The 14059-nt window shown below is 31.9% G+C and overlaps 1 protein-coding gene across 1 annotated transcript in view; it reads right to left on the bottom strand.

Annotated features, from left to right (window-relative positions):
* Window positions 1–14059, bottom strand: part of LOC134688182 (uncharacterized) — a 76049-nt gene that overhangs the window by 5102 nt on the left and 56888 nt on the right. Inside the window, exons 19-26 of the mRNA XM_063548652.1 lie at window positions 11071–11134; window positions 10684–10800; window positions 10167–10246; window positions 9516–9649; window positions 4561–4646; window positions 3796–3887; window positions 3213–3354; window positions 2342–2458 (exon numbers count right to left, since the gene is read on the bottom strand). Coding sequence (XP_063404722.1) covers window positions 2342–2458; window positions 3213–3354; window positions 3796–3887; window positions 4561–4646; window positions 9516–9649; window positions 10167–10246; window positions 10684–10800; window positions 11071–11134 — 832 coding nt within the window. The remainder of the gene's footprint in view (window positions 1–2341; window positions 2459–3212; window positions 3355–3795; window positions 3888–4560; window positions 4647–9515; window positions 9650–10166; window positions 10247–10683; window positions 10801–11070; window positions 11135–14059) is intronic.

The raw sequence follows: 14059 nt of genomic DNA, 5'->3' as shown, positions 1-14059 counted from the left end.
GAGTACATTCCAGGTGTAATTTATATACTAAACAGATATATTACACTTACTTGTAGCCAATCAAACAGGTTAATCAGCTGAGTACATTCCAGGTGTAATTTATATACTATACAGATATATTACACTTACATGTAGCCAATCAAACAGGTTAATCAGCTGAGTACATTCCAGGTGTAGTTTATATACTATACAGATATATTACACTTACTTGTAGCCAATCAAACAGGTTAATCAGCTGAGTACATTCCAGGTGTAGTTTATATACTATACAGATATATTACACTTACTTGTAGCCAATCAAACAGGTTAATCAGCTGAGTACATTCCAGGTGTAATTTATATACTATACAGCTATATTACACTTACTTGTAGCCAATCAAACAGGTTAATCAGCTGAGTACATTCCAGGTGTAGTTTATATACTATACAGATATATCAAACTTACTTGTAGCCAATCAAACAGGTTAATCAGCTGTGTACATTCCAGGTGTAGTTTATATACTATACAGATATATTACACTTACTTGTAGCCAATCAAACAGGTTAATCAGCTGAGTACATTCAAGGTGTAGTTTATATACTATACAGATATATTACACTTACTTGTAGCCAATCAAACAGGTTTATCAGCTGAGTACATTCCAGGTGTAGTTTATATACTATACAGATATATTACACTTACCTGTAGCCAATCAAACAGGTTAATCAGCTGAGTACATTCCAGGTGTAGTTTATATACTAAACAGATATATCAAACTTACCTGTAGCCAATCAAACAGGTTAATCAGCTGTGTACATTCCAGGTGTAGTTTATATACTATACAGATATATTACACTTACCTGTAGCCAAGCAAACAGGTTAATCAGCTGAGTACATTCCAGGTGTAGTTTATATACTATACAGATATATTACACTTACTTGTAGCCAAGCAAAAAGGTTAATCAGCTGTGTACATTCCAGGTGTAATTTATATACTATACAGATATATAACACTTACTTGTAGCCAATCAAACAGGTTAATCAGCTGAGTACATTCCAGGTGTAATTTATATACTATACAGATATATTACACTTACTTGTAGCCAATCAAACAGGTTAATCAGCTGAGTACATTCCAGGTGTAGTTTATATACTATACAGATATATTACACTTACTTGTAGCCAATCAAACAGGTTAATCAGCTGAGTACATTCCAGGTGTAGTTTATATACTATACAGATATATTACACTTACTTGTAGCCAATAAAACAGGTTAATCAGCTGAGTACATTCCAGGTGTAGTTTATAGACTATACAGATATGTTACACTTACTTGTAGCCAATAAAACAGGTTAATCAGCTGAGTACATTCCAGGTGTAATTTATATACTATACAGATATATCAAACTTACTTGTAGCCAATCAAACAGGTTAATCAGCTGAGTACATTCCAGGTGTAATTTATATACTATACAGATATATTACACTTACTTGTAGCCAATCAAACAGGTTAATCAGCTGAGTACATTCCAGGTGTAATTTATATACTATACAGATATATTACACTTACTTGTAGCCAATAAAACAGGTTAATCAGCTGAGTACATTCCAGGTGTAATTTATATACTATACAGATATATTACACTTACTTGTAGCCAATAAAACAGGTTAATCAGCTGAGTACATTCCAGGTGTAGTTTATATACTATACAGATATATTACACTTACTTGTAGCCAATCAAACAGGTTAATCAGCTGAGTACATTCCAGGTGTAATTTATATACTAAACAGATATATTACACTTACTTGTAGCCAATCAAACAGGTTAATCAGCTGAGTACATTCCAGGTGTAATTTATATACTATACAGATATATTACACTTACTTGTAGCCAATAAAACAGGTTAATCAGCTGAGTACATTCCAGGTGTAGTTTATATACTATACAGATATATTACACTTACTTGTAGCCAATCAAACAGGTTAATCAGCTGAGTACATTCCAGGTGTAATTTATATACTAAACAGATATATTACACTTACTTGTAGCCAATCAAACAGGTTAATCAGCTGAGTACATTCCAGGTGTAATTTATATACTAAACAGATATATTACACTTACTTGTAGCCAAGCAAACAGGTTAATCAGCTGAGTACATTCCAGGTGTAATTTATATACTATACAGATATATTACACTTACATGTAGCCAATCAAACAGGTTAATCAGCTGAGTACATTCCAGGTGTAGTTTATATACTATACAGATATATTACACTTACCTGTAGCCAATCAAACAGGTTAATCAGCTGAGTACATTCCAGGTGTAGTTTATATACTATACAGATATATTACACTTACTTGTAGCCAATCAAACAGGTTAATCAGCTGAGTACATTCCAGGTGTAGTTTATATACTATACAGAGATCTGGCATCGTAGAACATATAATACCAGGGTCCATATCACAACATTTACACTGAAATATCATAATAAAAATAGGAGTTTGATGTAATGTATGCTCTTGCTGTTATTCTATACAAACTTTAAAACTGTTACTTTAATTATTTGTCAGCTGAAAATGATTAATATTACACTAGTGACTTTTTTTGTAAACTATTATTAATGACCATTGATGGGTTGATGTCTCATTGATGTTTCAAAACCAAGCAACTCCATATATTCATCTCTTTATTTATTCAGATATAAATTTCACATTTTTTGTAAACTTTGTTCTTTACTGCAAAGTCTGTGGACAAGTAGAGACTAAAAGAAGTTTTCTGTTTGGGTTGCTGTCATGTTAATCCAAAATTCCTTTTATACATAAAGGTCAGAGCATTATCTGCTTAAAAGTTGAAATGGACTTTAAGTGTCTCATGGTGTCCATGTCTTACGATGTGTGGACTGTTGGTTATTTTATCAAACCAAAAGTGTCACCCCTTCTTACATGCCAACATTTGACCGTATGAAAAGTAAGGTCATATGATGCTAATTGCAGGCTTGAAAGATGATTTTATAATAAAGGATAAATGAAGAAGATTTTTGCATTTTAATCAATATTCCATGTACTACATATTGTAAGACTATTAAAATGTGCATTTAGAAGAACCATCCATACAGGGTCAGTACTGATGTAAAGGTAGATCACTGTGACCTACTTTCCCTGCTAAATTTCTTTAATTCTAAGTCTGCGCTACAGATAGTAAAGTAAAAACATCTGACAGCATGTATACCTGAAGATAATGCTGAGGGGTAGCCAATGCAGTTTGTACCGCTGATCTGGGGGAGGAGTTCAACTGTCTCTTTACGTCTGCTGCAGAATCATAGTAAAACACCTCATGTAAAGGGAAAGACTTAGGAGATGACAGATATTTCCTGGAAAAAAATAAAACACTTCGTCTTATGCTATATACTCATTTGCAAAAGTATTTTTTCAAGGTAAAATAGGAAATACTAAGCTATTATTTCATTTTTATTTCACTGAGTGATGATCATAGTTTATAGAACTTCTTCCTTAAAGTTTTGTTACTACTCTAGTGCATTTTAATTTCTGTAAATTGTGCTAAATCTCTTACGCCTTTCTTTTAAAATTCATTATTTCAGATACTGCACATAACAAAACCTATGCATTTCTTTAGGTATTTAATTCTCAATTTTGTGAGCTTAGGAATCCATTGATATTGGTATGTCAATTTTAAAGACTTTCTACAGCACCAAAAGCTTCATTTGTTTAATATATAACAAGAGAAAGTTCAATCTTTTTATTTATAAGTTTTCAAAGGACATTGTCATACACCATATACAATTATTACTAACCTGAACAGATTGTCATAATAATCTACAACTTCCAATCGTAACTTTTCATACGGTGATAACTTCTTACTTTTCTTACCAGCCTCCATTAATTTCTGTAACGAATTATGTAGAAGATGATAATTAATTCTTAGTTCATCTCCTAATCTGTGTCAATGTCATTTGCTTTTAAAATCTTACTACTGGTATATATGTAAATTTTAGATTACATTGTATTGGAAATGACAAGTCAAATGATCTATATGCAAAATAATTATAAGATATAGAATCTATGCTTAACTGCATGGCAAGTACTGTACAAACTTGTATATAACATGAATATCTTTTATTTTCCACATTTAACTGCCAAACACAGTAAAACATACAAGAGCACGGAAACATTCAAGAGAGAGATTGCAATATTGAGTTGGCCATCAAATCAAAAAAATAATTCATCATTTCTGCATTAATAATTAAATTACTATGACAAAACTGATTTTTTTCTTTAAAAAAAAGTGGTTTAAGACATTATATATGAAGGGGTAATCCTTTTGTTTGATGACTAAAGAGTTAACTGCCTTTAAAGATAATAATGAACATTTTTCATTCTTATAAAGTAAAATACTGCCCTGCTGGACAAAAAAGTAATTGCTGGTCTTGTATAAGGGAAACATTGTTTGTAAGAGGCATTTTCAAACAAATATATAAAGTAACTGATAAAATAAAGATTGTTGTCCAAGGGTATTACATAATCTGAAACTGCTATATTTACTTGTTTTGGATTGCTACCTTTCTAAGATTATGTAAATCTGTTTTCTCTAAGTGTAATGTTGACTCTTCTTGGCTGTCAGTGTCTTCCTCTTCCTCTGGTATTTCTAGTAAAAGAAAACTAGAGGCTCTAAAGAGCCTGTGTCGCTCACCTTGGTCTATGTGCATATTAAACAAAGGACACAAATGGATTCATGACAAAATTGTATTTTGGTGATGGTGATGTGTTTGAAGTTCTTACTTTCCTGAACGATTTTGCTTCTTACAATTATATCTATCATGAACTTTGCCCATTAGGCCTAAAATAAAATTTCATTTGTTTGGCATTGCCGCCCGACCCACTGAAAATCTTGCCGCCCGAATAATTTTATTTGTGTTTCAAAATTCGTATTTTTTTTATTTAAAAAATCGAAAAATTCCCGGAATTTAGATCATATCCGCGGAGTTTGTTTCTAGACTTTACTTTTTTCAAATCATGATCTTAAAAGTGTTTGATGTACAGTGTATTCAGAGCAAGCGCTTGAATGACACAGATTAGAAAAAAGTCTGCCAAAAATGTCAAAAAGACAGGCAGTGGATAGCATCCCCTAATGCTCCATTAATTATGGAGAGGGGTGTTTTATTAAAACATAAGATTTTCAGCTAATCTTTACATGCAACATGGATTGGTGACTTTGGTGTTCTGAAAGGCCTTTTAGAGAACATAAATGTCGTCTTTGGTAAAGCAGACAGTGACACTATTGTTGGTGTCTGCTTTGCATCCTCACTTCATGGGATAGAAGCTTTTCACCAAGACATGACAGAATAAACATCTGTAGCTTTAACCTTTGAAAGATCTCTTGAATATGTGAAATCTATCATTTTTCTTGAACCAGATAACAAAGCATGTTGCCATGTAAATTCCAAAACAATGCATTCTTTGACCTATGAATTATTTACTTTTACAAATTGTGACTTGGATGGAGAGTTGTCTCGTTGGCACTCATACCACTCTTCTTATATCTATTCAAAATGATGCCTTGGCTTGATGGTTGAAAGGTGTACCTGCATGCACAGTCGCCTGAAGATTTCATAATTATAGCTAACAAAATAGGGGAAATAAAATATTTTTACTTTATTAGTATTAATTATTATGTAGAATACGTAGTTCTAAAAATATTTTATTTCCCCCATTTTTTCGCTATAATTATAATTAATAGTACTAAAAATTGCTCTAATTATGAAATCTTCAGGTGACTGTGCTGCATGAAAGCACCAAAGCTTAAAAAGACCAATACATGTATGGTACCAGATTTACAGGTTTATAGAAATTTTGTACATAGAGGTTAGCCTGGTTCAAAACATACATATTTTTAAAGACTAACCTCTTGTGTGTATCACAAACTCAAAACAGAAAAGATATCTGACAGCAACATATCTATAAATATTGTCTGGCATTCATGTCTGTTCTTGTGCCAACCTTCTTAATTTGTAATATTTTGCTATCCTCAAAAGCTGATCAGGGGCTGCAGTGGCTTTGATTGTTTTCTAGTTTGACAAAATTTACATGTATCAATGCTAGTCTATCACCTCTAAGTATAAGTTTGCAACCACAAAATTAAGGTTAGATTGTCAAAGACATTTATGATAAGGTTCCTCTGTGCACTACACTTTCATCCACTAATAAACTGATTGTCATGAACTTGCCAATATGGTGTAGAAAGTTAATTTTAAATCCCATCAAACAAGCAAACAATGAATCAAAGCTTAAATCATCTATTTGTACAGGGAGCTGTAGTGGTCAAACTGATTAAGATATGACAAGTTTACCAAACTGAAGACAACTTCAAGATGTGACATTAAGCCTCTGTTCAATAGACAGTCCCACAGTTAAGGTTCAATTTTCAGGTCTAACATGTTATATGGTTAATGTCAGTTCACTACCACAGATCTGTTTCTGCTGGGTACTTTGGTTTACTCCTCCCAAAACACTGAACGTCTGACATGAAATTACCCATATGTTGTAGAATGTGACATTATCCCCTATCAAAGAAACCACCAGTTTGTGCACACAACTGCAAAATGCTGCACTGCTTTTGGCTGTGATCTAGAGTCAAAATGATTATGTTTGCAATATATATATAGTTTTTGAATGAAATAAAAAAAAAAAAAAATCCCTACCTACCTACCCAACTGCTGATGGTGTGAGTCGGCAATGCCAAACAAACAATTTTTTAAGGGTGGCCTTAGTAACAGAGAACTATATTTGGTAAAAATTTACATAAATTTACCAAATTAATGAAAATTGTTAAAAATTGACTATAAAGGGCAATAACTCCTTAACCCTTTCCTCCATAATGACGCCTTTTGACGCCTACCCCCTTACTCCATAATGACGCCTTTTGACGCCTGTGTAGTACCTCAGTTGAAACACTTTGACTACAAAGTGTCTGCAGTTGACTTAATAAAGTTTGTATTCAATATGAAAAGGAATATCATAGGAATATCCGACTTAAATTAATTTGATGAAATAGTTGTTTTTCACAATGCCTTAATACTTCAAAGCATAAGTTCAGCATTTTATCAAAAAAATCCTATGCAAATCAAGTATGCAAAAAAAAAATGTCAATGGAGGAAAGGGTTAAGGGGTCAATTGACCATTTAGGTCATGTTGACTTATTTGTAGATCTTACTTTGCTGAACATTATTGCTGTTTACAGTTTATCGCTATCTATAATAGTATTCAAGATAACCAAAAACGACAAAATTTCTTTAAAAATTACCAATTGGAGGGCAGCAACCCAACAACCAGTTGTCCAATTCATCTGAAAAATTCAGGGCAGATAGATATTGACTTGATTAACAATTTAACTTCTTGTCAGATTTGCTCTAGATGCTTTGGTTTCATAGTTATAAGCAAAAAACTGCATTTTACCCCTATGTTCTATTTTTAGCCGTGGCGGCCATCTTGGTTGAATGGCCAGGTCATCGGACACATTTTTCAAACTAGATACCCCAAAGATGATTGTGGCCTAGTAGTTTCAGTGGAGATTTTGTAAAAGATTACTTAGATTTATGAAAAATGGTTAAAGATTGACTATAAAAGACAATAACTCCTAAAAGGGTCAACTGACCATTTTGGTCATGTTGACTTATTTGTAGATCTTACTTTGCTGAACATTATTGCTGTTTACAATTTATCTCTAGCTATAATAATATTCAAGATAATAACCAAAAACAGCAAAATTTCCTCAAAATTACCAAATCAGGGGCAGCAACCCAACAACCGATTGACCGATTCATCTGAAAATTTCAGGGCAGATAGTTCTTGACCTGATAAACATTTTTATCCCATGTCAGATTTCCATAAAATGCTTTGGTTTTTGAGTTATAAGCCAAAAACTGAATTTTACCCCTATGTTCTATTTTTAGCGGTGGCGGCCATCCTGGTTGGTTGACCAGGTCACACCACACATTTTTTAAACTAGATACCCCAAAGATGATTGTGGCCAAGTTTGGATTAATTTGGCCAAGTAGTTTCAGAGGAGAAGATTTTTGTAAAAGATTACTTTAATTTACGAAAAATGGTTAAAAATTGACTATAAAGGGCAATAACTCCTAAACGGGTCAACTGACCATTTTGGTCATGTTGACTTATTTGTAGATCTTACTTTGCTGAACATTATTGCTGTTTACAGTTTATCTCTATCTATAATAATATTCAAGATAATAACCAAAAACAGCAAAATTTCTTCAACATACCAATTCAGGGGCAGCAACCCAACAACCGATTGACCGATTCATCTGAAAATTTCAGGGCAGATAGATCTTGACCTGATAAACATTTTTACCCCATGTCAGATTTGCTCTAAATGCTTTGGTTTTTGAGTTGTAAGCCAAAAACTGCATTTTACCCCTATGTTCTATTTTTAGCCGTAACGGCCATCTTGGTTGGTTGACCGGGTCACGCCACACATTTTTTAAACTAGATACCCCAATGATGATTGTGGCCAAGTTTGGTTTGATTTGGCCCAGTAGTTTCAGAGGAGAAGATTTTTGTAAAAGATTACTTTAATTAACGAAAAATGGTTAAAAATTGACTATAAAGGGCAATAACTCCTAAACAGGTCAACTGACCAGTTTGGTCATGTTGACTTATTTGTAGATCTTACTTTGCTGAACATTATTGCTGTTCACAGTTTATCTTTAACTATAATAATATTCAAGATAATAACCAAAAACAGCAAAATTTCTTCAAAATTACCAATTCAGGGGCAGCAACCCAACAACCGATTGACCGATTCATCTGAAAATTTCAGGGCAGATAGATCTTGACCTGATAAACATTTTTACCCCATGTCAGATTTGCTCTAAATGCTTTGGTTTTTGAGTTATAAGCCAAAAACTGCATTTTACCCCTATGTTCTATTTTTAGCCGTTGCGGCCATCTTGATTGGTTGACCGGGTCACGCCACACATTTTTTAAACTAGATACCCCAATGATGATTGTGGCCAAGTTTGGTTTGATTTGGCCCAGTAGTTTCAGAGGAGAAGATTTTTGTAAAAGTTAACGACGACGGACGACGCCGGACGCCAAGTGATGAGAAAAGCTCACTTGGCCCTTCGGGCCAGGTGAGCTAAAAACATCCCAATATACTTTAAAATCTTTGTCCTACTTCTACTAGCAGGATATTTATTTCATAACCAAATTGTTATTTACATTTTAAACACTCTAAACATCTATTTTCGTTAAAAATAACAATATGAAAACAGCTATACCACAAGTACCAGATACCACTTTCCTTAGCAATCATTATTATAACAGATACATGTTATGTTTATAAATATTGTCTTATTGTCAAAAGAAGAGCAATTATTCAAACAAGCCAGTAAACGTTGATCAAATATGATCAAACCAATCTTGAATAAGCATGTAGATTTTTAAACCATTAAATTCTTTAAAAAATAAAAGTCAGACCACAACCCTATGCACATACCATGTAATGTATCAAATCTCTGTAGCAACCTTTCCAGATCTTGAGGTATATCTTGTAGGTCATTGTGTATATCTTGTCCCAGCTCCTGGACACTGGTCTTCATCAACTCTGTTAGCCTGTCTTTGGACATCATTCTGTAGTACAAGTATACATATTTATACTGCTTTAATATTAAAGGTTTTTTTTACATAGTTCATCTTTAGACATCATTCTGTAGTACAAATACACCCAGTTTAACTATTTTTATTACTTAATGATTTTTACATACAAAACAATTACAATAAATTAGTGATGTAAAACCATAAATCATTTTGTAAGTGAAGAATTGCTTCATCCTAAATATGTGTAACAAGCCTATAAAGGGCACTGCATGCTAATGCGTAATTAAAACTTCAGCAATGGAATAAACAATTAAAACATTCATCTGTGCATAATATAACTACAGATCACTTTTTTAAAGTAGACTCTGAAATTATATGATCATACTTTGTCATTCAGGGCCAAGTTTAGCACAGTATGGGTTTAAAGGCTCTACTGTGACCTATATTTCATTAAATCCATGTCATTTGGACTCTGTTGGATATTTGTCTCATAGGAAACATACATCTGCTTATTTCATATGTATATAGAGTGTACAGTCATGTGACTTACTTCAACAACTCTATAGCATCTTTGTACTGCTCAGTTTCACATACAAAACTACCAAGGGTCATAGAATATACTTCTCTCAACTGAAAAAAGGTCAAATATATTTTGTAACATTTACAGTACCTGTCCAGGTAAGATCATAATAATTTACATGATATTTATAGCAGTTTGTAATATTCCTATATAATGTGCTATTACAGTATGTCCTTTAAACTTTGAAAGTTGATTTGTGAACAAATCTGCTTTATAAAATTGATTATACCACGATGTGTAACCTCTTGTTAACTTTTGACTTTCTTATTGTTATGTACCACATGATCACTATTCAGATTTTGAGATACTATATATCATTTCAGTTAATTTGACTTGTAAAAACATAAAATTTACTACAAACGTTTTCATTTTACAGTTTAATGCACATCATTTTTTCTTTTTTTCCAATAACAGTTAATCTTACTTTACTACACAAATATTATTTGTATTTATTTCAAAATTAATTAAATTCTCAAATAAGCCATACCTGTTTACCCAATGGATGCTTAGGAAGTTTACTGACCAAACAATGAAGGCATCGTAACACAGGGAAAAATAACTCATGATATTTGTTTATCTGTGACATAAATTCCTCAATAACTTTCTGAAAAATAAACAAAGAATTAAAAGTCTGAAATGCTAAGAGTTAACAGGATGCAAACAGCCTCCTGTTAACAGAAATTAATTTCCCTAACACTTTCTAACCAACCCAATAAAAATGCAACACAGAAAAAAATAACAAAATAGTTTATAAAATTTAATTTTTGCATACCAAATATTTAGAAAAATAAAGCCTTTTCTGTTTCCTTGAAATGCCCTTTTTCTTTAAAATATTTTGGGCCCACAGAGAGGCTTTACTATGAAGTTTAATAACCTTTGTATATTCATCATTTTCTAGTAGAGCTATCTGTTCTTTTGGTGGACTGCTTTCAACATATCTGAAAAATAGATAAAATAAAGATATAGATGAATCAATAGACTAATAGCGCTTTATAACGCTTTAACACACATGACTATATCATGGTGCCTGGTTTTTATTGGTTCAGGAAGCTGCAGAACCAAGAGAAAACTACCAATCTATAGCAAAATCTACAATCCTTGACAATTAAGAGGAGAGCTCACCTGCATGCAGCAAGGTCCAAACTCACCTCAATGCAGACAGACTAGTTATGTCTGTTGATAAACTGCTTAGACTGTTTGGCAAACAGTCGTAATTGCATTGCATAATATGTCAGAGAAATTAAGTCATTAACAGAATATCAAAATAACAGAAAAGAAATTAAAATATTATTCCATTTGTCTCTTATTTGTTTTTAGAAAAATTACTATGAAATTATCAATTAAACAGCCAACATGGGACATAACTCTTGAATTACATAATACTGTAAATTCAGAGATTATTGCGTGCATCTAATATGGACCATAATTTGCTATTGGGCTCGTTTCCTATAACTATAGAAAAGTGATAAAATTGTGAATTACTGTAAGAAAAGTTGTAACTACATATAAAGATGCCATTATTTTTATCAACATACAAGTGTATGCTACTCTTCCCTAGAAAAAAAATTGAAATTAACAAATTTCAAAGATTATACAATCGTATTTTTGTGTCGTTTCTCGCGTTACTTTTCGCTTCCGAAGTGCATAACGCTGACTGATTTATAGATAATCGTCACCGGCAAATTCGTAACTTTTGCTTTCAAATAATGAAGAACATCGACCAATAAGAATAGTGAGGAGAAAATTCCGAGAACTCTTAGTATTTCTGTAGCAGGTGTAAGAACACTGTCGTTACTTTGGTTTCCCATTTCGTAATGCAAATTTTAGATGGTGTAATCTGCTTTGTTGTAAAAGAATTCTTTGCAACAATATGCAAATATGAACTCTTGTGAGATGTTCAAACAGGTAAATCCGAGATGATTTACATTCTTGTTTTGTTCTTCATAATAATTAAGTTAGAAAATGATGTTATCATTATGCGTTACATTACACACAAAACAGAAGTCCAGTTTTTTATTAAAATTGTTTTTGTCGTTAAGTTCTAATCATTTCTGGTCATACGTGAAACATGTGTCTAACATGTGATCATGCCCTTACAGCCGGATATACGAAATACTAGGTCTAAACATTGTTTTTGTTTCCAACGGGATGTTAGCAAACATAATCTGTAGACTTGTTTCGTCTTGTTTAAAAAAGCAAAATTTTTCCTATGTGCATAATGTTACATATGATCTTGTGTGAAAATAAATGCCCAATGACTTGACAAAATCGATTTCAGATTTGACCGACGTTTTAACACACTTCGTTTCCCAATAACGATGTAAAGGGTCCTTGGAAAATTCAATCGAAATTACGTCTCTTATCATTGTGCCGATGTTCGTTGAATTGATTTTGCTTCAGCAGTAAACATTACTGGATATTTTAGGTGAATAAAGATAATCTAATAAAAAATACATGTTAATATACCGTTACACTTGGAATGTACAAATTTGGTATCTTTGTCACAATTTTTAATTAATTTATTTTATTCATGTTCTGCAAACACTTTTCAGAAACGCAATAAACTTGTCAAAGGAAAAGTAAACTTTTACCATGCATGACTTGAAATGAAGTACTTAATTGATTTAGCCCACTAAAGTAGGTTAAAATGTGGAAACCATCCAGATGGTGTACAGGTCACAAATATCACATGGTGCCTATTTCAAAGATTCTTATTCCAAGTTAAAAGTTTTTTTCTTTACTGGATTTAAAGAATTTTACATTGCCAATGATTTGGAATAAATTGTATATAACTGGAATTTCAAAACCCAATATAAATACATTTTTTTGGCTAAAACATCAAGATACAACGATTATGGTATCCTGTATCAATGAAGAAAATATGGAAATTCCTGAATAAATTGTACTAATTGTTTTCAAAACAAGCACATATTTAGGAGTTTTATAATACTGTTACATTTAAGATGGATTTTAAGAAAAAGTATACTGTTCAGATTATTTTAAGCAGATTTAGCAATAAAATAAAACTAAAAAAATGCTTTCGGTTTCTTATGGTTTCCTGTCACGTTTAAAAAAAACTTTAATTTAACATTGAAAATAGATTTTAAATATTAAAATGAAGCAAGTAACACTAGTAATGGTGTTCATTTATGTCTTTTGAAATATATTGTGCAAAATAAAGAAAATAAAGATTGGTTTCCTGTTTGGTTTCCTGTCATGTAAACGGTGAATCAAAATGTATTAATTTTTTCTTGAAAAACTCAATTGTTCCATTAATACTATTCTAACACCAACACAACCCACAGAATAAAAGTTAAAGTTTTAGAACTTATAAAAAAGGATACAAAAAGAAACCAAAGGCCGAATACCAAATTATGGTCCATATTGCAAATTTGTCATTTTAGACTATAATGCAATTTTAATCTTTGCGATATACAGAAAAATCTTATTTAACTCATATAAAAAAAATCATATTAAATGTGAGTATAAATTATTGAGATCATAATCCTGTCACATTTTTCACAATAATAAAAACCTTGCAATAGTTACAGTAACTTTAAGGTGGCACCCTACAGATATAGTAATTTTTTTTTCCCCATTGAATTTTTTTTTAAATTTGCATACATATACTATGCAATGGCCTCTATAAAAATTTGAGTTAAAAATAGTATGTCACCAGACTCGTTTCCATGGTAACGGTCGCCAAAGTTGGTATATCACGTGTATGCATAAATACATACCTGATGTAGAAACTCTGGATTTTTTTTAAGCCTTTGAAAGTATTTTGAAAGGTTTGTTTTACAATTATTACAAAATTATTATTCAAAATGAAAATAAAACACAAATAATGGCAGTTTTATTCA

The sequence above is a fragment of the Mytilus trossulus genome, chromosome 10, assembly GCF_036588685.1.
Source record: "Mytilus trossulus isolate FHL-02 chromosome 10, PNRI_Mtr1.1.1.hap1, whole genome shotgun sequence".
NCBI lineage: Eukaryota > Metazoa > Mollusca > Bivalvia > Mytilida > Mytilidae > Mytilus > Mytilus trossulus.
This window is presented reverse-complemented; position numbering and strand designations above follow the sequence as displayed.